This window comes from Nuphar pumila, chromosome 5 (genome assembly GCF_984573655.1).
Source record: "Nuphar pumila chromosome 5, dmNupPumi1.hap1.1, whole genome shotgun sequence".
Lineage (NCBI taxonomy): Eukaryota > Viridiplantae > Streptophyta > Magnoliopsida > Nymphaeales > Nymphaeaceae > Nuphar > Nuphar pumila.
The window spans coordinates 134,656,353-134,680,113 of NC_143253.1; the positions used below are offsets into that span (position 1 = coordinate 134,656,353).

Below are 23,761 nucleotides of genomic sequence, written 5' to 3' on the forward strand. Positions count from 1 at the left end.
TAATATGAAGGCCTTATAGGCCGATCAACCAAGCCAAGCATGAGGAGCCCAATGTTGTATAGGTGTGTATCGGCCGTATCAGAAGAAAATCGATATGTTTCACCCTTGAATCCGCTATTTTTTAATAAATTTAAAAATACTTAAAATTATTTTTAATATTATTTTAATGGTTTTAACATGTGTCACTTTCTGATTGAGACTATTTTTAATTATTTTTTGATAGGACGATTCACTTGAGTATCGGTATTGGCCGATTCACCTGAATCGCTGGCCAAACCGTTATCCGATACTGACAACATTCGTGGAGCCCTTGTGGCTTTTTTTTTCTTACACAGAAAAACCTAGAACCTGGTTAGCAGGAAGATCATGGATCGACTCCCCGAGGGGAAAAATTCGTGGCTAGGACCGGAACCTATGCTGGGCATCGGCTTGTGCAAGGAAACGACGCCCACAGAAATCGAAACATGACCACCCGTATGATAGCCAAAGCCCAACCCCACTTGGGGCTGTCAGAAAAATCAACAAACAGATATCATTATAAATTTGAACCCCTGCACAGCACCCCTACCAGCCTACCATCATAATCCCACTCCATTTGTAGTGACTAGTGGGCACTGGCTACAATTAATACCCAATTGTTTCTAAAGATGTATGAGATAAGAAGATGAAACACAGATTGGGGCAAATAACAATTTGGGCAAAATACAAAACTGCCAAAGGAACATCCATTATAAAAATGCTGTACATCAAATAATAAAAACTGATTCCAACGCTCCCCGCCACCTTCATTCTTCACATTTTTGGTATCCGTCAGACTTTGAACACATATCTACAAAAGTGCAAATGGCCAATTCTGTTAACCGAATCCGAAACCTTCGTTCGCCTCATGGATGGCCAAAAGCAACCTCTCCTGAAGCTGTTGTTTGGAAGGATACTCTGGTAAATCCAACTGATTGAAACTGCAGCAAACGGATGAAAAATATAAGCTGGGAACTGGGCAGCACTTGTCAAGCAAATTCTTCAAGCACACATCCACATAAAAAGAGTCTCATGGGCCACCACCAGACAAAAACAAGTGGATGTATTAACATAACCAGCCTAAAGGGAGGAATACAATCAATTCATCCCACACCACTACAAACAAAAATGATGCAATCTAAAAAACCCGCATGATTAGAATGGTTATCGCACCATATCCCATTTAACTCAGTTTTGAGTCTTCAATAAGAATGGATCTTCCATTTTTTTTCTTAATGCTGCATACTTGGACCATATATAAGAGCAATTTAGATAATCGATTTCTTTAAAGTCCTTTTTTCAGATTTAATCCTGTGTGGTGGATCAGACTACATGTTTTGCTATTGCAACCATGGAAGGTCAAAATTCTTATACAACAATCAGCTATACAAACCTAATATGAGCTGGCTATACAAATCTAATATGAACAGATACTTTACAACCTTTAAGGTATAAACCTTGGCTAGAATCCAGTCAAAATGGAAGGTGAACCAAAAGTTTTATTTGCAACATGCAATCTGTCACATGGATACTTAGCATGAGTGACACATGTCAACAAGACAACACACCAGACGTGAAATCAGACATCTATAACAGTCAAACCTGTAATGGGACAAGGGTAATCATGCCTCTTTGCCATTTCTTTTTGACATGATTGTTCATTTTCCATTTACTTGCATGATTTTCCCTTTAAAGTTTGTCATATATTAAATTTCGATACCAATTTTCAATTTGGAATTACTATTACTGTTTATAATCATTAATGAGTTGGAATTATTGTTCAAGAATTTGCACTTAAAATGGTATTCACTATTCATGCTTTATTGTTTTCGTAGTTTTTACATAACTCACGTGTCATACAAAGTGCATCAGTGTCATGCCCCATACCCGTGTTCATGTCTGTAGCATAACATGCATGATGTTCTTCCATGTTGTTGGATCTATATGAGTTTCAAGTCCCTTTAGTAGTTACACCAATGCAACTAGAAAGGCTAATGTTTAGCCCTATAAAAGCAGACAACACATGCTGCAAGCTAATCCAATTTGATGTTTATTCAGATGATAAATACATAACAGTAAGCATAGCCCAAGGTATTTTCTACCTGTTGGATTCACAAAAATCTAAAGCTTCAGCATAAAAAGGTATTTACCAAGTATGAGCAGATGGCAAGTGATCCGGGCTGCCATAAGCCTTGTGTATTTGAAACCTTTGGGAGCCTGATATTCCCTGAAGCGCACTGAAACCTTCCAAGGGGACCTATGATTTTTGCGTAAACAAACAAGAAATTACAGGATGTGAGTACAACTACAATATTTTTGTCTTCCCTTTGCTGGAAACCATAAAAGAGACGAACAAAAAACTGTATAAACAATAGATTATTGTACATTAGTCCAGCTTCACCAGACAGAATAGAATAGGGCTCCCCACATTATATGAGCATCAAACAACAAAAAAAGTAGGGGAATGTTGCAGGATGCATACACATCAGCAACCATGTTCCTTTACATAATCGCATAGATCAGCAGGCATGGTGCCCCAATGAGAAACTCAAGTAAACATCGTCTGGGCCAAGTCCTGAAGTGACTAGGCTAAGGGTGGACAAGTTGAAGGATACCCAGACTAGGTCATGAGAGTGGTAATGAACAATACCTAAAACTTCTATAGACTACAACTATTGACCACTGAAAAATGAAGGAGACTTTCATGAAAGGAGGCTTCTATGTGGGTCAGAGAGAGAGAGAGAGTACCTTGGAGGTGCCAGTTACGAACTGCAAGAGTCGAGCCTTATCCTCTTTGCTGAGACTCTGAACCACCTCCCAGAACCATTGTATGACAGGTGATGCCACTGTGTACCCTGAGTACTCTGTATTTGCTCTCAGGTCTTCCACTATGAAATACATCAATAGGAAGAACAGTCAAAGACGTGATTCAGAGAGAAAAAATCATAGCCATACTAAAGAAAATCACAGAAAGATCACCAAAAACTTGTAGAAAGAAAGAGTTCCAGAAAACCAATAAACTGGTACACAACTTACAGTCAATTTCTGGGAGCCCACTAATCAATAACTCCAACTCCTTGTCGTTAAAGATAGATATCAAATCCCTGAAAATGAGCTCATTAAAACCCTCCATGAAGGCATTTATTTGAGGCCGGATTGCAGTTGTGAGACGGTGTTCTGCAACAAGATCAACATATTCATGTTTGTTCTCTTCTGTGACTCTTACGTTTCGACCACCAGGAATCAATTCATAATCAGTGACCTGCATCAGATACACTTGTAAGTTGTAAGAGGCTACTGCCAACAAAAAATTCAACACCAGGAAAAATCATTACCTCTGTTTTTTCATATAAGATGAGCTTCTCTTCATCGGCGTCCATGCTAAATGTAAGATCCAATACATCACTAATGTCATTCTACATATGTAGTCCCAACAAATATATTAGCACTGGATTCCAGTTCAGGGACCAGAATCTAGACTTCCAATGTGCACAGAAAATAATGTTGAAAACAAAACACAGAATACATGAAAAAGATGGACCAATCCGGCAATACCTCAAGCATCCACTTCAAGTTTTTAAAGAAATCTGGGTCTATAGCCTCTATATCATGATATGTGACCTTCACACCAAGGATGTGTTTGTAAAAAGATCGAGTAAAGTGAACATCCAGCAGTTGACCATCAAATAATGCTTTTCCAACCTGCAAGGTACCATGCAAAGTTGGTGGTGGGAAAAAAAGTGAAAAGAAAAATTGAAAAGACCATTCAACCATGTAGGAAAATATGTATACCACTCGACCAACAAACTTGAAGTACGAGAGATGCTCTGTTTGGTAGACAGAATTGGGATTTGGTTGAAATGTGGACTCATTCCCCACCGTGGTAAAAAGTAGAGCACCTTTGTCAAAAATAACCCTTGATAACAACTGATACCATTCCCTAGTAAGCCCACCAGCATCAATACCTTCCTCCCCTTGGAAATTGACAGTCAGGCGACCCTTCAGTTCTTGCGTTGAACGCATACGCAATTGATTATATGAGTCTTCAAGAATGTAAGCCCTCCTGACAGAGATTCTCAAAGGACTATGGTGATGATCATGTTGATGCTTTATCTTTGACCGGAAGTGAGCCCGTTTGTTGTCAAAATCAATGAAACGTGGCACCTTCAACATAAGGGAGAATGATTTTTCAAGCAAGCCAGGATTTTGCCTGATAAATGCATTTAAAAGCTTCCTGTGCTTTTCTGTGAACTTCACGAACGCAGTGTGCTTGTCATCAGCTTTTACATGGGATGATTGGCTTCTATTAGATGATGAAGTTTCTTCAGCCTCAGAATTGGTTGCACCAACAAAGTCCTGACAAACTCCAGACTGACCAGGATGCAACTTTTCACATGCTACAAAGAAAGATTCTATGTATGGCAATATGTTCTGGGTGCCAGCTGGCAGTGGAGGCATCACACTAGTGGACATCAACATAAGATTTCCAAAAGTTGAAGATAATCCCATGGCAGATTGCGAAGAGTTCTCTATTTTGCTTATGCAATTGCTCAGTTCCAACCATAAGGGCTCCAAAGTAGCATTTATATCCCGCACTTGTAAAATCGCATTATTCTGCTCCTTTTCAGGAAGAAGAGGAACATCCTTTTCCTTCTCCATCAAGGATGAAACAAGAGAGCTCAATGCCTGAAGAACTCTAAGAATTGCAGTGCCATCTGTCAAGTCCATGCTGACAAGAGTTACTTCTGATTCTCCATATCCATGCAATTCATCCATTGCAGACCTCATCAAATCTCGGACAGAGCCTGCTAGCTCCTTGATAAAAAGATGACAATGGGTAGGGGCAATGGCAACTAATTTTTTCAATACCTCAGCAACCAGAACATATACAGGATCTGATAATCTGCAATGTACAAAAACAGAGTATTAAAAATATTAAAAAAAGTAGCCTTATTTATTGATAAAAAAAATAGAACGATATGTGTTGAGTGAAATGGCAGGGGGTCTCAGGTCTGCGTCTCACAGGGGTTATCCCTCTATCAAAAAGGAAAAAAAAAGAAATAGAAAGAATATTGGTGATGACAAACACCCGTGTCCAAATCCCCAGCCTCACCCCAACCAAAAAGAGAACAAAACGCCCCTATGAAAAAATGAACCAACCTAAGAGGATATAATCACATCCATCTAATGGTGGCCCAAGCAAAGATGCCATTTTGAATTTATGCACACTATAGGAATATACAGAGGTTAGGAATGCACAAATAGATTGTTTTTGGTATGGACTTTATATTATCCATGATGAAACCTAATCAAGAACCAGACCAATAAATAATGTCATTTTAGAATAAATGGAGAGAGGAAACTTATATTTGCCTTCTATTTCTTGTTGGAAGAAATGGGAGAGCAGAAGAAACCAGAATAGGACAGTTAATTGTTGAAGTAATCATAAAATGAACAACACAATTATGAAAAAGTTCAGGGAAAACAAAGGAAACACAGAAAGGAACATACAGTATATAGAGTTAAGAAACCGTGATGCCCCCAACAAAGTATCAAGTTTGGGATTAGACAAAAAATATCCTTAAAAAAATATATAGTTGAAGACACTAACAACATCTCAAATTACAGGCTGAAAATCCATCAGACAAATTACAGTACCATTCCCGTAACTACATCTAACAAGAAAGGAATTCAGTGAACTGTCTACTCCCTTCCTAAAGTGAAAACCCAATGCAAAATCATGTGTCATCATAATAACTATGGAGGAAAATTAATAGACGAAAAATAATATTTGGTAGATCAAGACAAATAATCCACGATATGGTTGCTCCAGACCCAGCATTGGATCATGAATCAATTTTTACTTTTGCAAGATCCAAGGGAATCACCAGAGGTCAATCATATTAGTAGAGGTTATATCAATAAGCTCTAGGCAACCAAATGCGGGGTATCCAAAAAAAAATAAAGATCAAAATGCTAAATATGTAAACATCTAATCGTACCCTTCTTTTGCAAGCAAAGAACACAAAAGGCGAAGCTCTGTCTCTGGAAGATTTTGTAATACACAAGAATCACTTGGGACTGAAGTTGAAGGCCTTGATTCTTCACCAGCATTGGGAGTCATGACATCTTTACTAGTCGAAGTTCCAGCAGCATCAGCAGTGGACACCGTACCATTCAAGACATTCTTTGATGCAGATATCTCTTTGAACTCCTCAGACTTGTCAAGTATGCCAGAGTTGCTTTCAGCATTATCAATTATCACTTCCAGCAAATTCAGCAACTAGTCCAAGAAAAAGGAATTAACAGATGTTCCAAATCTTAGTAAACCAATAAGAGAGAGGGAGAGAGAGAGAGAGAGAGAGAGAGAGAGAGAGAGAGAGAGAGAGATGTTTCCAATCTTAATAAACCAGTTAGAGAGAGAGTCTGCATGTGCACGTGTGTGTTTACATGGGCGTGTAAACATCCAACATTGTTACCTGTTCAAGATGGGCTACACTCCTCAAGTACAATGGCTGATTCAAGAGGCTTAAAAGCAAAACTATGCCAACATCACCTTTATGCTGCTGCCCAGCAGTGTTGTCTTCACTGTCCATTATAGCTTTTCCACGCTCTCTGTCAGAATTTCTCACTTGGAGAGAGGGCTTAAGCAGCTGATGATGAAGCAAAAGCCTTGCCACCTGGGGATGATTTTTAGTTAAATATGTCAACGTCTCTAAGACACGCCTTGATACCATGGGAGGAACTCCTGTGAAATAGAATGGATGTTAGGACAAAGGTTCACTTCGACACTGCAGATGATACTACTAGATGCTTCAATTATCATATGTTCAGTGATAGGAACAAATAGCCAGAAGCTGAAAGCAACTAGAAAGAAATTAAGCAATGAGGGAAATTTTTTCTTTTCTCTTCTGCCTCATACCAAACCATAAAATGAGAACATGCCCAGACCTAAATCTTTTTTTAACATTCAGGAAAAGATCAATCAGATACATTTCAAAGCAAGTCCTGACAAAAATAATTGAATTGCTTACCATGCAAAAATTGAGGGCGAGAATAAATGAGAGAGTTTTGACATCCATAAAGGCGATAGGATGGTTCTCCGGCAGAGCTTACAATATTGGTGGGGCCCCACACATCAAGCATCAACATATCCATTAAAAGTTGCATTAATGAAGTTCGGGTATCACGATGAGCACACAGATTGAGCAGAAGCTTTTGCAATTGCCCTTTATAAAGAGGCTGTGAAGGACATAAATTAAAAGCTTAGGGTGATCGATTAGAAAAGGAACTAAAAAAATATAAAATTGATTACTTGAAAAATGCGGAGGAGGCGAATAATGGCTTTTAGGGATTCTGTGTCAACTAGAGGAACACCTCCAGCTTCAATAATCTTGGCCCCACCAGATCTTCGTGAAGCAATACCTCCAACTCTGTCCAGGCTGGATCCAGCAGTTTCGCCCCTTGCAGAAGACTCACCACGCCGATTTCTAGAATGAATTCCAAAAAGTGCACGACTGTGATAACGATGTGCAAGCCTCTCGCGCAACATATTTGCTTCCGCAACTAATGCAGGTGTTAGATTGGCCAAGATAGCATCTGATGAAGTCAATAGAACCTGATATTGCACAACAATCTTAAATTTGTAGCACTTACAAAATATGGCCAACAAACAGGTGAATAACAGAAACAGAAATTTCCAAAGGCATAAGCAAAAATATAATTGACCAAATGTTTACCTCTTCACGTAAATCTGAAGGAAAAGTTGCAATTATAGAAACTGTGTCCATTTCCACTGGTTGCCCTTCCAACTCCTGTGAGGAATGTAATCTCTGTGCTTGTTGTTGCGCAAGCACTTCAGCACGGATATCTGGGGGAAGGGCAGCAAGGAATTCAGGATCGATTTCCCCAGCAGCTTGAGGCTGCTCATTTGAGGACTGAGCCACTTGATGCTGCTGAGCAGAAAGGACTTCAGCCCTTAGTTCCTCCGGAAGAGCATCTAAGAATGTAGGATCAATTGAGCCAGTATCCAATGATCCAGTAACTTGTTGGTTTTCAGCTGGGCGACTCTCCTCAATTGGTTGGTTAGGATCATGTGATATCTCACTGACAGTTTGCGGGGATGCATCAACATTATTCATTGGCAAGGAATTCACTGATGATACAATGACTCTTCGTATTCGGTTTTGTTGATCACCTACCTGCCTGTCTCCTGTATCATCATGCCCATCCACACTTCCAATTTCCACCTCTAAGCTACGGAGGCTTTCCCCCAAGGTTGCCCCACTCCCACCACTCTCTTGACTCACTGCCTCAACATCCCTTACAACTGCATCATTGCGCTCATATTGCATCTCAATACCGTGGGATTGTGAGTGGACCACATCCCTCTCTTGAAGAAAACCATGATCACTGTTGCCTATATCAACATTTCTCGTCTCATCTGTCCCTGCCAAGTTTGACGACTGGAAAATCTCACTTTCATTGCCGGCATTGCTTTCATTCAATGGTTCCTCCCTTGGTCCAACTGACTCTTGCACATTATCACCATCGGCTTTGTGTTGAGGCTGCACTGGAGCACTAGGTTGGCTGGAAGGTTCATCTTGGCTTGGTCTCCTCAGGCATGAAACAAAGGACTCTTCCATACCTTGAGTAACCATTGTAGCATTAGATCCACCACGTACCTGACTGTCTTCCGTCCACATGCTCAAACGGCTTCCCTGTCTTCCATTTCTAAGAGTACGAAAAATATCATCCAAATGTGCTGAAGAATTCTCAATGCTTTGATCAGAGGCACTTGTTCCACCTGTACTATCTGTGACAGGACAACAGATACAATTGATAAAAGGAAAATAAATAACTAAAGTAAATACAAAGGGCTATTCCATTAACATGGCTTATAAACATACCAGACTGCCTATGCAGAATTGAACGTGATGAAGCAGAAGGTTCTAATAGAAGGGGATGTTGAATAGGAATGCCATTGTCTCCAGCTCTTCCAAGAAGATTGTATATAGATGTAGTCCGCCCTTGTCGCCTGGATCCAAAAACTTCAACAGGCATAACATGAAGAGCATCATTGGAAAAGTTGTTGTCTCTGCTAAATACCTCAATATGGTCAAGAACATTGATTCCATTGATACCATCTTCCAGTCTGAGTATGAGCCCATTTTCATCATCCTCATCATCTTCATCTTCTTCCTCCATGACATCCTCATCAAATTCATCTTCATCAACTTCATGATCATCCTGATCTGTGTCTGGGTGCGACAAGTGATGAACTTCATCTTCATCCAATTCATCATTGCCATCATCATCATCCTCGTCATCTTCATCCACTTCATCACCACCATCACTGCTCATTTCCTCATCATCATCTTCCTCAATAAGATTACCTTGAGCATCCTGCTGGATGCCAAAGGAGATGGTCACAGTATCTACACCATTATCAATCCCTCCAGCTTCTTCAGAATTTTCATGCATAAAATCATCTTCAGTTTCAGGCACAAAACCACCATTTACATCATGTTCTTGATCCATATCATCTGTAATTGAGTCTGAACTCCCAGAAATATGGGCACCATTAAGTGGTTCTATTGGATCAGTTGCTCTCTCAATGTCATCAGGCTGTGAAGTGTTCTCCAAAGATTGCGAAATACCGCCACTGCTATCTGCTCTGCCTGTTTGATTCTGACTAGTAGATGGAATAGTTGTTTCACCTTTTGTAGTATTGGAGTCGGCAGAATGGACATGTTCCTTTGTTACTGACTCCAGAGATTTGACAATGCCATTAACTACTTTGGGAGCATCAGCATGATCTAGGTCCAACACTTGGAGAATTTTGGTCATGGACTGGACTAACCCAACATCAATAAATGTCGCAGCAGCTTCAGCTGATATATATGAACCAGTGGGTGAGCGGGCTGCTATAATTTCATTTAGAAGATCAATAAATGCGATTATTTCACAATTCGGCTTCTTATAAGCACAGGTATCAGATGAATCAACAAAATCACCAAAGGCACAGTTTGTCTCAGTAAAAATCCTCTTTCGCCCCTCAGCAGAACGAACAGCAGATGCCACCAAGAACTGCCCAGCCCTGGTTGCTAATTTATGCCTCCAATCACTATCAACTTTCTTGTCTTTCTTAGTACTTCCAGAACAAGAAAGGAATTTGTGAAGAACGTGATGAAATATTCCTCCATGACGACGTGCAGTAGGCTCACGTTGACTTTGACCACGGAAGCTACCAATTTCAGCATCCTTGCGAAGAAGAATATGCACAGATGAAGAATAAGTTAAAAGTATATCAGACAACAGTTTCAAAATAAAAACAGCTTTTGCAAGAGATGCTGAAGCTTCCAGGCCACCCAATTTGATCTCATCAGGTACGGTAGCAATGGCCTTCCCTTTTCCCTTGTTTGTGACAATATCAATATCCATTTCCATTGGTGATGAGGTACCATGATTACCATCTGTTAAGCCGTCATTTTTTGAAGGAACAAATGCCACAACCGAATCTAAGAGAAGATCAATAACAGTAACAAAACTTTGAGGAGCTTTCCTGTGCGGCTTAGAGGCTTTAGAATTCCCATCTGAAAGCTTAGTGTGCCCATTTCCTGGAACTGGAGCAGTATTAAAATCGCCAGAGGAGATTTTATTATCTGCAGGTGTCAATTTCTCTCTGTCAAATGTTCTATCTTTATCCTTGCACTTTTCCTTTTCACGGTCTTTAGACAAAACAATGTAAGCTCTTTCTCCCACCATCTCTATTTGACATACAGATTGAGCAGCTAGCATAAAAACAGATGGGTCCCTAGCGATGACAGAAGCCATGCTACTAAGAAAATTGCGTGGTGTCATTCTTCCACTGGGATGCCTGTTTAGGGAAGCTATTAGAGTGTGACGTATCTCAAACTCCATTGCTTGCTGAAGAGTTTGTGGATCCTCAAGAATATGACGAATTATGGTTGCTGCAATGCTGTCAAAACCAGGAAATAGACTAGTGGTAGGCAAAGAGAGAAGTGAAACCAAACCCCCCGACTCAAGAAAACTCACTGCGACAGAATGATCCCTGGTCAGAGTAGCACATAATTGTAGGAGCACGTGCATTGTTTCAGAAGGAAGCTGCTTGCAAATGAATTTGCAAATAATCTCAACAAGTCTCTCCTGATCAGATGCAGATAGTTGGATGGTAGCCGAGCCGAAAGCTGAGTTCAAATTGTTTGGACCATTCTCATTAACAGCAAAAGACTGGCCCTTGTTTCCATCCTTCTTTGACTGTTCAGCACTAAATATGTCAGAATTCCATTTTGTTTCCACCTGCAACATCTGATCCATGGACAGCAAAGACGCTGTCACCCACCTTGGGATGTGTGGCTTCCCTCCATCTGATGTATGTGGCTCCCACATAGATAGCAAATCCAAAGCTACCAATGCAAGACCACTCTTAGCAGCAACCTCTCGTGTGGCAGCATCTTCATGAAGAACCAGCGCAAGAACATGGAATAATGCAGACAACATAGTATCATTTCCACCATCTGGGACCACATGGCATGACTTCAAATGCTCAATAATGAAGGCAACCACCTTGTTTCGATAATGACCATCATTTTGAGAACATATCATTACAAGAAGGTCCCTAACCGGGTAAGCCAAGTTTTCCCTTGTCTCCAGAAGCTTAAGACATGATGATAAAAGTTCATCAACAGGAGGAAGGTGCACATTTTCCTCCTCCTGGTCCACATTGCCTGAACTTCCAACCATGTCATCCATCATTAATGAACTGGAATTTCCTAGTGACATAGCCAGAGCACGAGCGAGTTCATCATCTTCTTGGGTTTCCTCTGGATGTGAGAACAACCATTCCATTGCCATCTCTACGCTGTTTATCCCCACTTGCCTCAGAGCTTCCTCTGCCCGTGACCTTGAAAACCCCATCTCCACAATCATGGATATGGAGGATTCATCTGGAGGAGGTCCAGACATCCGAGTTCCAATACCACTACTTAGATTCTTTACTTCAACTCCAGAGTAAATGTGCCTAATAATAGAAATAATAGCACTGATGAACTCATAACTACACTCAGAAAACTGAGGATGATTCCAAATAGGAATCACTGTTTTCAATACTTTGGATTGAACTATTCGCACAAATGTCTCTGGGTCCTTTGGAGTGCTTCTAGACGTCAGAGGCTGAACGAGCAAATGCTTTGTAAAAGGTGCCAAGATAAAAGATGATGTCACCAGGTGGTCAAGAAGTAAACCATAGCTACCTAGAGCACTGTAAATCCAAGAACATTCAGTTTCCGACTTTTCATCAACTCCAGCATCTACATCCTCTGTTTCCATGGGAGAAGCAGGTACTCTATTGACTGCAAAAAGCAATTGAGTTGTAGCCTCAAAAGTTGTTAGGATAGCTTGGACAACCCCATAACTGTAAAAGCAATTTATCAGAAGCGGATTACATGAGTCTGGTCTGTCCAAAAGGATGACATCAATGAAGTCAATGACCTTACCAATGTAGCGACACTTTGTTGACACAAATGAATCTGATTTAGAAGGATCAACATGCCCATCAAAATTCAAGTCATCCGATATAATGCAAGCAAGTGTAGATAAAACAGACTTGGCTGATGGGGACACATTGGTGGCATCATCCCGTCGTCGAGAAGGGAGTACCATCACTTTCCCTAACTCAAGAAACAAATGACTAACGTGAAAACAAAGTGACCGCACCATATCACAGCATGAGGTATAAAAGGACCTCTGCTGTTCACCTGCTGATTTGTTTGTAGAGACACCGTCCAAAGAAGATGAGACCTGTAGTTGGCTGGGATTGGAACCAATACGCATGTTGGTTAAAGCATCTATACCCAGTCTCCGCTGGATGCCCGAGGCACGGCTAACATCATTGTAAAGGCTTACAAAGTCCAAAAATTGTGATTCTACCCCAAACCCAGATAATCTACGCCTCAATAATGGATCAAGGATCTGGCGGAAGCTGCTCGGTCTCTGTTCACCACTATCATGCACATTCAAGTCTGATTTCTGGGACTGCACTGAACTGGTGGCACCATCCTTTATGTCAACTTTGGAATCTTCAAGGAGAGATATATGCCATAGAACTTCTCGATGGACCCGCCCAATATCTTCTAAAACATCCTTGCTACCGTTCCCAAACTCATTAAGCAATGCAGTCAACCAACGATTCTCCTTGGATGCATCAGTAAGAAACAGAAGATATTCCACAACAAAAAGGCTAGAAAATATCTCCCTGTTTGGATCAGCTTGAGGATCCAATAAAAACAACCCAGGAGAGCTCAGCATGCTCAAAGCTTTTCTCAGATGACTCCTCAGGGAAGAGCAGAAAACTTGTGCCAGTGCAGCAGAATGTTGCTGGGTAAAACCTCTGAAAACAGATGCAGTATACATGGAAGTGGACAAACCTTCAGATGACTGTGCAATGTTTCGTAGCAAAAGAAGTCCTATCATTGCCTCTATACCCTTTTTATCAACAAACAATCTAGAAGTTTCAGCATTTTCCATAGTGCGATGTACAAGCAGCATCACATGAAATATGCACAGTTGGAAAAAACGCTCATCAGAAACCCTTTCAAAAGCCGATTCCATTGCATCAGCTGAAAGCTTATGCCCTTCAATCACATTTTCTTCAGAATCCATTTCCATTGCCGATTCCCTCTCAACAATGCCAGAGGATCCGTCACCCAAACCAGAAAGTTTTTCAACAATCTCAATTATTATATCAACACCAATACTTCTCAGCGAGGAAACATGGCGCAAAAGCTCCTCCAGTGCATTGGCAAGAGAAACAATGCCTTCATTCATAGCAACCAAGTACTTTCTAGTTGTACAAGCCTCTATTAGAAAACGTAAAGCGTTCTGTTCCTTAACTGCCTCCAATCCTTTTGCATTGAGGCAAATAGCACCAAGACCACTTGGAATACACGAAACTGCTTTTGCAGAAGGAAGGACACCATTCATGACTGAGAACAAAAATGCATCAGGAAGGCCTGCTTCATACAAAATTGGGAAACAAGTAGGATCCTTATGAATAATTTCACTCATAACTGTAACTGCTGAGAAATAGATGTCACCTCCAAATCTAGTTGCATTGCGAAATATTACAGCTAATGAAGCAGGCAAAGTATTTTCATAGGAGTTTTGGGACCTTCCAAAGTTTGTTGGAGCATAGGTAGCAGATCCAAGTGCTTTCAACAAAGCCTTGATAAGGCGCTTTTGGGTGTACAAGATATTATCTCCAGAAATCGATGCATCACCCATAATCATCGGACTCCTATTCGCTGAGCATGTGTCAAGGACTCTATTGATCTCTACTTGTAACCTTTGAATTAAGCAATCCACTCCACCAAGATCCCTGAACAAGGAGACAGCTGCATTGCTGAAATCCATAAGCTTCTGAAGGATTTTGACCGAAGAACACACAAGGTGCATATGACTCAATTCAACATCCTGCAGAAGCGGCAAAAGGGCTGGAACTAATCCAGATCCTCTCACAGAACTTCCAGAGCTAGAAGAGGATATAACATGTAGAAGAAAAACATGTAGAAGAGCACTAACAAATGAAACTGATGATGCATCAGATGAGCCATCAAGAGACATAACAGCCTTCTGAAGTACACCTAAGAGCACCATACGGTTCCCTCCTGCACCCCCAGCAATAACACTAGATCCACTAAGCACGCGAGCCCGCTCATGAGAAGATGAATAAGCTGTTAACTGTGCTCCCAGTGCAACCACAGCAAGAGTCCTTATGTCTTCAGGAACAGCAGCACTATCAGATCGTACAAGCTTGAGAAGATCGTTGGTAAACTCTGGTTCATTTGCAAAAAAGGCTACCAGCTCATCATGTGCATCACTGGATTGGACCAATGCAATAAAGGCAAGCAAGCAAACTTTACTATACTCCCGTGAAGTGCTATGACAGCGCAAAGCCCGAGCAAATCTGATTCTTGACAACAGAGAAAACCTTTGCTCCAAAGGCACATTGTATTGGTCAACACAATGCTTCAGAATAACCAAATCACCATCCTGGCATTTATGTATATCAGGAATATGTATAGTACACAATCTGGACGCTTGTGTTTCATCACTAACAGAACGGAATTCAAAATGCAAGGTCGAGCTCAATCGGTATTGTGACTTCCCACACTCTTTTTCTAAATCAGCTGAAAGCAGGTCTACGTTTTCTGCTTGCCTGTGTTCATTGGCCACAACACATGTAAACAAACCCAAGCCTTCTTCTTTGCTTCCCCATCCCTGAGCTAGAGAAAGTAGAAGGTTATTCAGAGAACCACACCCAATCATCTTTCCACTCACATGCAGCTTTGAGGGATTTATTTTCACAAGAGCAGTGAGTGTCTCAAGTGCAGCCACCAGGATCTCTGGATCAGTTGATGCAAGCAAGCAGTTGAAATGCTGAAGAAGAAAGAAGAATAATGCCTCAGACTGATATGGATGAACAGAACCAACTTTTGCATGAATTTTATTCATGAATTCCTTTTTAAATTCTTTGGATGAAAAAACAGGAAAACAGATAAGTACACACAGGTACATACCTTCACATGTATTTGTGTGTGACTTCAGTATATGCATTTGAAACTGTACTGCCATCAATCAAGTATTTGGTAATCTATTTCGTTTTTTCATTGTCTATCTTTTTTATTATTTCATAAGTGATCCATTAACTGTCAAATTAGTATAAAGTATAAACACACACATGCACGGATGCATAATATATGTCTGTTTGATTTGCATAAACAGACACACCCGTATAGTATATGACAATCATGACCTACATTATGAAACTAACGTGAGATTTACATAGCAAAACCAAATTAAAAACTATGACAGCAGTGCAACATTTAAGAACATCCAAAATTAAAAAAAGTAATTTTGTACATCAATTCCTTTTATTTCATTTTTAATCCCAAAAAATGTGAAGATATTTTTTCAGGAAAGAAGATATTCCCCTTAAAAGAAGTTCCAGAGAGCACATGCATGTCTGTGAATACATATACAACACATATGCAACCAAGTACAACACACGTGATTTATCCAAAATCAGACCATTGTCCTGCTTCTAGCAAATGCATATGTCAAAGGATTTTATCAGACCTCTAAGCCGCTGAATGAACTCTTGTTCGGACAGTTCTCCAAAATAGTCTGCATAACTTTCAAAACTAACAAGACCTCATATTTTGGAAATGGAGCATCTTCATCCAAAATTTCGTTAGACAATAGAAGATCTTTTCTACAGCTGATATATGTCTTGAAGTATGTATCAAAATGGAGAAACAAGGGTCTCCAATGATGAAAATTACCCTGGAACAAGAAACGATAATTTAAAGAAGCATAAAGAGAGAAGAAAAGAGAGGAACTAAAGTAACATAACAGAGGAAACTAAAATTTCCATTACTGAAAATACCTTATTGTACTCCCAAGAAAAACTGGAAAGTGGAGTGCGTATATCAGACAAAGGGCATTTGATTACCCTGTCTATAAAGTCTTTAATCTTTGGAGGCTGCAAAAGTTATGCTGAATGAGCAATAAATTCCATACAAAACATATTTTGCATTTCTCACAGTGACTTACAGTAAATCATTGATATCAAAACTTAGAACTTAAATGAACAACATCAGGTGAACAATTGTTTTTGCTGCCCAAGTATGTGCATGTTTGTGTGTGTGTGTGTGTGTGTGTGTGTGTGTGTGTGTGTGTGAATTTTTTAATGGATAAAGTGAAAAGGGTTTTCGTTTTATTCTTATAGCCAAGGGTCTTCAAACCCTTCACTGCAAATAAGGTGTCCTGTATAATGGAACTCAATGGGAACAGAACATCCGCATAGTAGGGTTAAAGCTTTATGTAAGAGTAACCATGATAAGATCATACACTAATAATACTCTAAGCTCAAGGTGAAAAATGTAAGATGTGTCCAGCACCAGGCAGGTGTCAGATTCTATACATCGTGTTACCACTTAGCAGAGTCATGTATCTTTAACAAACAATCACTACCCCTGGTTTGTGCCGCTTTCCTAGTCCTTCGATAGTGAAGTTAGCTTTGTGTGTGCAACATATATATATATATATATATATTCGACTGTACTGTACCCTCTAGTAGAGATAGCCTGTTTCATCATTTTTATCATTTTTTGTGGATCATGTACATGTGTATGTATGTGTGTGTGTGTGTCTATATAAATTTTTTCAGGGAGAAAGAGTAAAGGGTTTTTGTTTTATTCTTACTGCCAAGGATAGTCAAACCCTTCACTGCAGATAAGGTGTCAATGAGAACATAACATCAGCATAGTAGGGTTAAAGATTCATGCAAGAGTAACCATGATCAGATCAAACAAATAATAATACTCTAAGCTCAAGGTGTAATATTTAAGATGTGTCGTAAGCTCAATCAACTACCAATCATTAAAGCAATATATACATACACACATATATATATATATATATATATAATATTGGGCTATTGGCTACCCTCGAGTCCTCAACTGTACTGTACCCTCTAGTAGAGATAGCTCGTTTCTTCATTTTTGTTATTTGGATACGATCTATATGGTTAGTTTAGGAAAAACCAATTTTTAGACAGTCCAATCATGTTATGTAAGTAGATTTTTTAAGGGCATCAAATTCTCATGGTTCATGATGTGTTAAAATCATGTTTCTACATCAAAACCACTTGATCCAAAGAGCATTTCCTATGTATATATATATATATATATATATTCTACATAATTTTTTGTATCCTATTTTTTTTATTTTTTATTTTTACTTTTTTTAGAGCTATGATTACTAGCGGTTAGGACTAGTTTAACGGCTAGATTTCTATCTCCCCCATGTATTTGTTATGCATTATTAAAATAATATTTTTTATCTTGAATATGCTCCCTTGTGTGTGCCTATTGCGTCCTTAGTGGCTCTTGTGTTTGTACCCATTGTGGCTGTTTTGGTGGACTGTTATGCTCATCGGATTAGTGGTGTTGATGCGCTTGGATCTTTCTTGTAGGTGATTACTTCATTACACAAGAGCGACTATGAGTTTCAGCTAGAGGGTAAAATGCTCTAGACTGTAGCCAATATTTTCCCTACACATATATTTATTTATTAAAATAGTAAGTTTTGGTTATGGGCCATGAAAAAGAGAGTTGACTAGGAATATAAAAATAAACAGAAAACAGAAAACAGAAAAATAAGGAGAATGTGAGGCCCACTAAGTCACAGGGACTCTTCAACTAGGTGCCGCACCCGTGTCGCACCCACACCCAATGCGGTCAACCTGACCCTGGGTGCAGTCAACGCACCCAGGGTCATTTATGTCCAACTTTTGGACTTATATATATATATATATAATTTTTTATATTTTTAACGCACCCCGCACCCAAGTTTTTTGAAAGTGTCGCACCCGCACCCATGTGACATAGGAGGCCCACAAAAGAGGCATATTGAAATAGTTATTGAATGAAGAAAGAGAGAGTTAAAAGTAAAAAGTAAAAACCTAACAAACAAACAAAGAAAGAAAGGTTTTATGTCTGTATGTATGTATATATATAGAGAGATAATAAATCCTTTTGCTTAACATCAGTTGCCATCTGAAGATCCATGTAACATGGGTAATCCCCTGTATTTGTGTCATACGACTCATACCACATTGACATGGAAACTGGCACTGGGTACTTTTGGACACAGATCACTTGGGTTTTGAACCTGAACCAACCCCATTTATCCATTTTATGATCTGGTAAAACTTGTGGGGTGTGTGTGTATGTGCGTACACACAGACATGCACACACATATGATCATATCCCTATTCCCATCTTTTTAGAAATTTCTGTATTGAAGCCTCCAAACACTATTACACCCATACCTATGTGACAGCTGGAGATCCTAACATCCCTTGAATTCTATAATGCCAACTATTTGGATAGATGCCATCCATCTCTAGACCATGGACTGTTTTGTGAAATCTAAATGAAATACATATAGGCTATGTCACATGGGTAGGGGGTGCGGGTTCTGGTACGGATACGGGTGCAAGATTTCTAAAACTGCAGGTATGGGATTATGGCTATATATATATATATATATATATATATATATATATATATATATATATTGGATTGAATAAATATTCGAACCCATATACAACCCAATCAAAACCCATATGTTACATTTTATATAAAATGAGTTTGGGTTGGATTATAATCCAAACCCAACCATATCCTTTATATAAAGGGAGAAGGAGGTGCCTATAGGCCCTCTCCTGCTTAATGAAAATAAAAGGTGGGAGGAGGCAACAAAACCCACCTCTCTCTCTCTCTCTCTCTCTCTCTCTCTCTCTCTCTCTCTCTCTCGTGTGCACCAAGACGAGAGGGAGGAAGTGGGGAAGGGGGCTGTTGGACCCCCCTCCCTCCACTTTTTCTGTGATGCTTTCGGGTGGGCCTGGCCAAGTCCGGTCCTGACCTGGCCCACACAACACTTGGTGCGTGGGGGTACTTGTGCCTGCACCCACCGCACCCGTGCGACATAGCATATAGGCTTTGAAGAAAAAGTTTGCATGTATTATGGACTCCATGTTTTCCTAAGGTGTGGTTGAAAACTGATGTTTTGTCGCCCTATAATTCTTGGATAGGTCTTTATTTCTTCAAACGCTACTTGTCCTAACAAGCACGATGAACACACAAACCTCCTAACATCCGGCTAATCATGAGCATATGCTTTCACACTTACTATGCTTGCCAATTAGACACTAGGTGAAGGTTTTCAAATCTTCAAGTTAATAAATGCATTGCGCGCTCTTTTTTTTTCATTAGCACAACCATTGGATAAAATAAAATCCAGCAGACTATAACAAGGAGAAGGTGCACCTTGTGCACCGAATCATTACCATGCCTACTATATATACATGATGTTTCAACTATACTTTAACAAATTGAAATTACTCATCTAGGGATTTAAAGGGTCAGACTCAATTCATATATAATGGGATGTGATCTAATCAGGTTCATAATCAGATTCAAACTCAGACTACTTAGAGTCTTTACCAAATCCAAACCTAGGGTGCATAATGAGTCAAGCTACCTGAGCTGCACTCCAGCTCGTTCACGTATATAACTGAGCCAAGCTCAGGCACAAGTCAGCTTGCTTGCATATATCAGATCCATCAAGCTCGAGCAGGTTCAATTACAGTACACTTGTTAAATGTATAGATTAATAGGTTTATATTATTATATAGACCTTTTCTTGCACTCGCACAAGGCAAAATATGTATCCCACCCAGACATCAGGCAGCTTTTAAAGAGTTTTAAGGTTCAAATCTCGTCCCCCACAAAAACAGATTTTCAACTTTTTTTTATAAGGTCAATCAGCTCAACCTGAGCAGAGCCTGACTCAAGCTTGCTCAATCCTGATCCAAGTTAATCTTGAACAAAGATTGTTCAAGCTCAAACGTTCTTTTTCTTTTTTCCTAAATGAGCCAAGCTGAAACAGTCCAGGATCAGCTCAAGCTCAGATCATGTCTGCCCTATCCAGATCCAGCTAGAGCATATACCCTAATAAATCTACAGTTACATAAAATCGGGTCCGATCCTGTTAAACTTTGAGTCAGACATGCATGCAGTCTCAGATATAAAATTGCAAAACCGAATCTGAGCCCAATTATCATTTGGATACAATTTTGCAGAATTTGATTGACCAAACTCAGGTTGGATTATGTGTATAACCAAACATGAGCCTTTTACATCCCTACTCATGTCTCAAACACACAAAACAGTTAAACACTACAGAGTTTATCCAAGACAACTGATTCATGCAATGCCATGAAGCCATGGTCATTTCTCAAACCTGCAGTGGAAGAACGCACAATTTTGACCATAAAAAAATCACAAGGAGCATACATTGAATCTACATCATAGCATTCCTAAATAACATCAAGGTCATTTGTAATTAGCCAAACCTAATTACAAGATCCTTTCGGAAAAAAAGATAAATTCAAAAAGTTGAATGATATGACTAGATAGCTGCATGAATCTCAAATAGATATAAATAAGTAAATGACATTGATATGCAAATACTAACATAATCTAGACGTTACATACATATTCCACTTTTAATTCATGAAAATAGCCATGATTCATTCGTTGCAAAGTGCTCAATATATGAATGATTTGTATCTGTGAAAGTTGACTGGAATGAAAAAAGAACCATCAAGATAATGCTCCCTCAACGTCAACAAAAAAAAATGCAGAAGAGTTTTTTCATTATATTGGAAGGCGCCAAAAGAAATTTTGATTGAAAGAAATTAAGATTTTACTGAAACTAGTGATAAGAACCACACCACGTGCATAAAGGGAAACAATCAAACAGACCGATACAAGAAGCATGAAAGTGTGGAGAACAGCCCCTTCCACTTCTAACCAAGAAAGACCCCGCAGTCCACAGCATAGATGCTCAGTTGTGAATTTCTTTACGCATATAGAAGTTGATACATGCAAAATGAGACAGTTATCAAACCAAACCAAGACACACAGAGACGAATGGACTATGAAGAAAGGAGATAAAAAATGATCAGCATCAATCACCATAAACTACAGTACCGTACACCAAAATACCATGTACCATGGAGTCAGCAATAACAAAAAACAACTATACATTCACCGACTTGAGATTCATAAAATTACAAGAAACACAAACTAGCCATCCAGCGATTGATCAATAACAAATACCCACAAATAGCTCCTTGGTCATACCCATGGCATCGAAAGCAGAAAGCAAGCATCTGAAGCAGCATCCAATTCAATAAAATTGAAGACAAATGAAACCAAAGAAGCCTTAATTACAATGCTAAGAATGCATGTAACCACAAATAAAATAGAAAACCAACTTCCCACAACCAAAATCACCACTATAACCCCACAAATCAGAACAAAAACATTAAAAAAGATCGAGTCAATTAAGAAACTACGGTTCCTATTCGCACTAATACAATTGAGCAACTAAAATCATCAAAACCAATCAAAAGGTTAACCCCAAGAAAAAACAAACACCAATCAACAGAAAGCTGAAGACGATACTCACAGGATCGGCATCCAGTTTCAATAAGGGCCTCATCATCCCTTCGCCAGACGAAAGGAGTTGGCGCAGCCGCATAGGCGGATTCCCCAAGACGGTACCCATCTTCACCGGGTACCCTACAACCCAACACTACCACCGAAAACCCTAGAACAAAGAAAGGCAGAAAATGAAAAAAAACACGAAGTAAAACAACAAACCCACAAAACCCAACAAGAGAAAACGAGGGAGAAAAAGTGGCAAAATTGAGTTTACCTACAATTGGGGTCCTCTGTGATTGGTGCCTAGAAACCCCAACTCGGCGATGCATACACGTCGATATGTACCATCCAAAAGCATAGAGCTCACAAGGGTAGCCGTCGATTTCTTCCCTTGTTCTCTCTATTTCGTCCTCTGTGGTTTCTCGATGACAACCCAAATAAGAAAGAGGGGTTTTGGACAGAGAGAGAGAGAATTGAAGGTTAATTCGAAGGATGGAGGACTATGGTTCCCTCATATATACTGCATACGAAAAAGCGATGTCGGTTTTGAGTACTTTTGTGTATATCGAAGGGAAATGAAATCAATTTCAACTTTCATTTGGGGCTTCTATTTTATTTACCTCTCAACTTAGTGAGGAAGGTTTCTCTCTAAGCCCTAGTTTTATGTGAGCAACTTGGCAAAGGGTTGTTTTCATTTCATTCATGCCACGAACAAATAGTACCAAACTTTAGTTTGATTTTTGCCAGGATTTTACAAAGCTAAGCAGTCCTATAAAAGGAGTAAGGTCCATATGTCATTTTGGGATTATTGGGGGATTTGGCCCTATCATTAGGGCAAGTGGGTTACTAGGGTAAGTTGGTAAGGTGTCAATAATTGAAATGACCTAAATGTCCTAAGGGTTGTTGTGGTTGGATATGGTGTTGATTTGAACTAAAATGGTCTTTGAATCATAAATTATATCGATTGCCATCCATAGAGAAAATGACTGTGATGTTTATTGTTGGTGGAAGAATGAACAGGTTGATCCATGTCCATTTGGTCAGGTTTAGTGAACCTTCACTAGGTCTATCTAACTGGTCTCAATGTTGCCAAACTCGAATGGAATCGGCCTTTTTTTTTTATTATTCTATGCATGGTCAATTCAGGCCCGTGCAAAAGCCATTATATCAGGCCAAGGGCTGAATCATTTTATACTTTGTCCTTTTTTTTTAATAATCAAAGGAAAAAATTCCCCCATCACCAAGCGCATATTGGCTGGCCTCCGGTTGATAAACCATTGAGGTCCCCTGCTCACTACGGAGCACACCTAGCTTTGTCCTTGCGGCAAGGGACACCACCTATGTGGGCTTTGAATTTGTGATGCCCTGACAACTTGGAGACATTCACAAATTGCCCCTACCAGATTAGTGGAGCCCTTATGGCCTCTACTTTTTGTCTCTTGCTTTGTTGAATTAAACAAAAAAAAAAAACATTCTCTTAATTAGGCCGGTTCAAGATAATTCGATTCGGGATGAGTCCAGCTGTTTTCTTTTGAGACCGATTCTGACAACATTGGTATAGGTTTTGGAATGGGAGTTTGAGGCTGGTAAGGTTTTCGAACTCAGAGATGGTGATTATGGAGTCATCTAGACCATGAAGGTAC

General features: G+C 39.6%; 1 protein-coding gene across 1 annotated transcript; it reads right to left on the reverse strand.

Moving 5' to 3' along the window:
• Window positions 1–458: 458 nt before the first annotated feature.
• LOC149838865 (E3 ubiquitin-protein ligase UPL2-like) lies at window positions 459–22,618 on the reverse strand. Its single transcript, XM_090006848.1, has 17 exons — window positions 22,393–22,618; window positions 22,144–22,284; window positions 16,487–16,582; window positions 16,177–16,383; window positions 8,928–15,477; window positions 7,758–8,833; window positions 7,334–7,636; window positions 7,053–7,260; window positions 6,498–6,766; window positions 6,021–6,301; window positions 3,811–4,921; window positions 3,574–3,720; window positions 3,354–3,434; window positions 3,055–3,280; window positions 2,767–2,906; window positions 2,169–2,275; window positions 459–959 (listed from the first exon to the last, which is right to left on the reverse strand). Exons 2-17 carry the CDS (start codon window positions 22,240–22,242, stop codon window positions 857–859), a joined length of 11,004 nt encoding a protein of 3,667 aa, XP_089862974.1. The 5' UTR covers window positions 22,243–22,284; window positions 22,393–22,618; the 3' UTR covers window positions 459–856.
• Window positions 22,619–23,761: the final 1,143 nt, after the last annotated feature.

What these genes read in the sequence shown, in the direction of transcription:
- LOC149838865 (XM_090006848.1), bottom strand. Translation starts at nt 22,242, where the DNA reads ATGGGTACCGTCTTGGGGAATCCGCCTATGCGGCTGCGCCAACTCCTT. An exon ending in TGAAACTGGATGCCGATCCT is followed by an intron (nt 16,583 to 22,143) that starts GTGAGTATCGTC and finishes TAACTTTTGCAG; the next exon opens with CCTCCAAAGATTAAAGACTT. An exon ending in GCCTCCTCCGCATTTTTCAA is followed by an intron (nt 7,261 to 7,333) that starts GTAATCAATTTT and finishes TGTCCTTCACAG; the next exon opens with CCTCTTTATAAAGGGCAATT.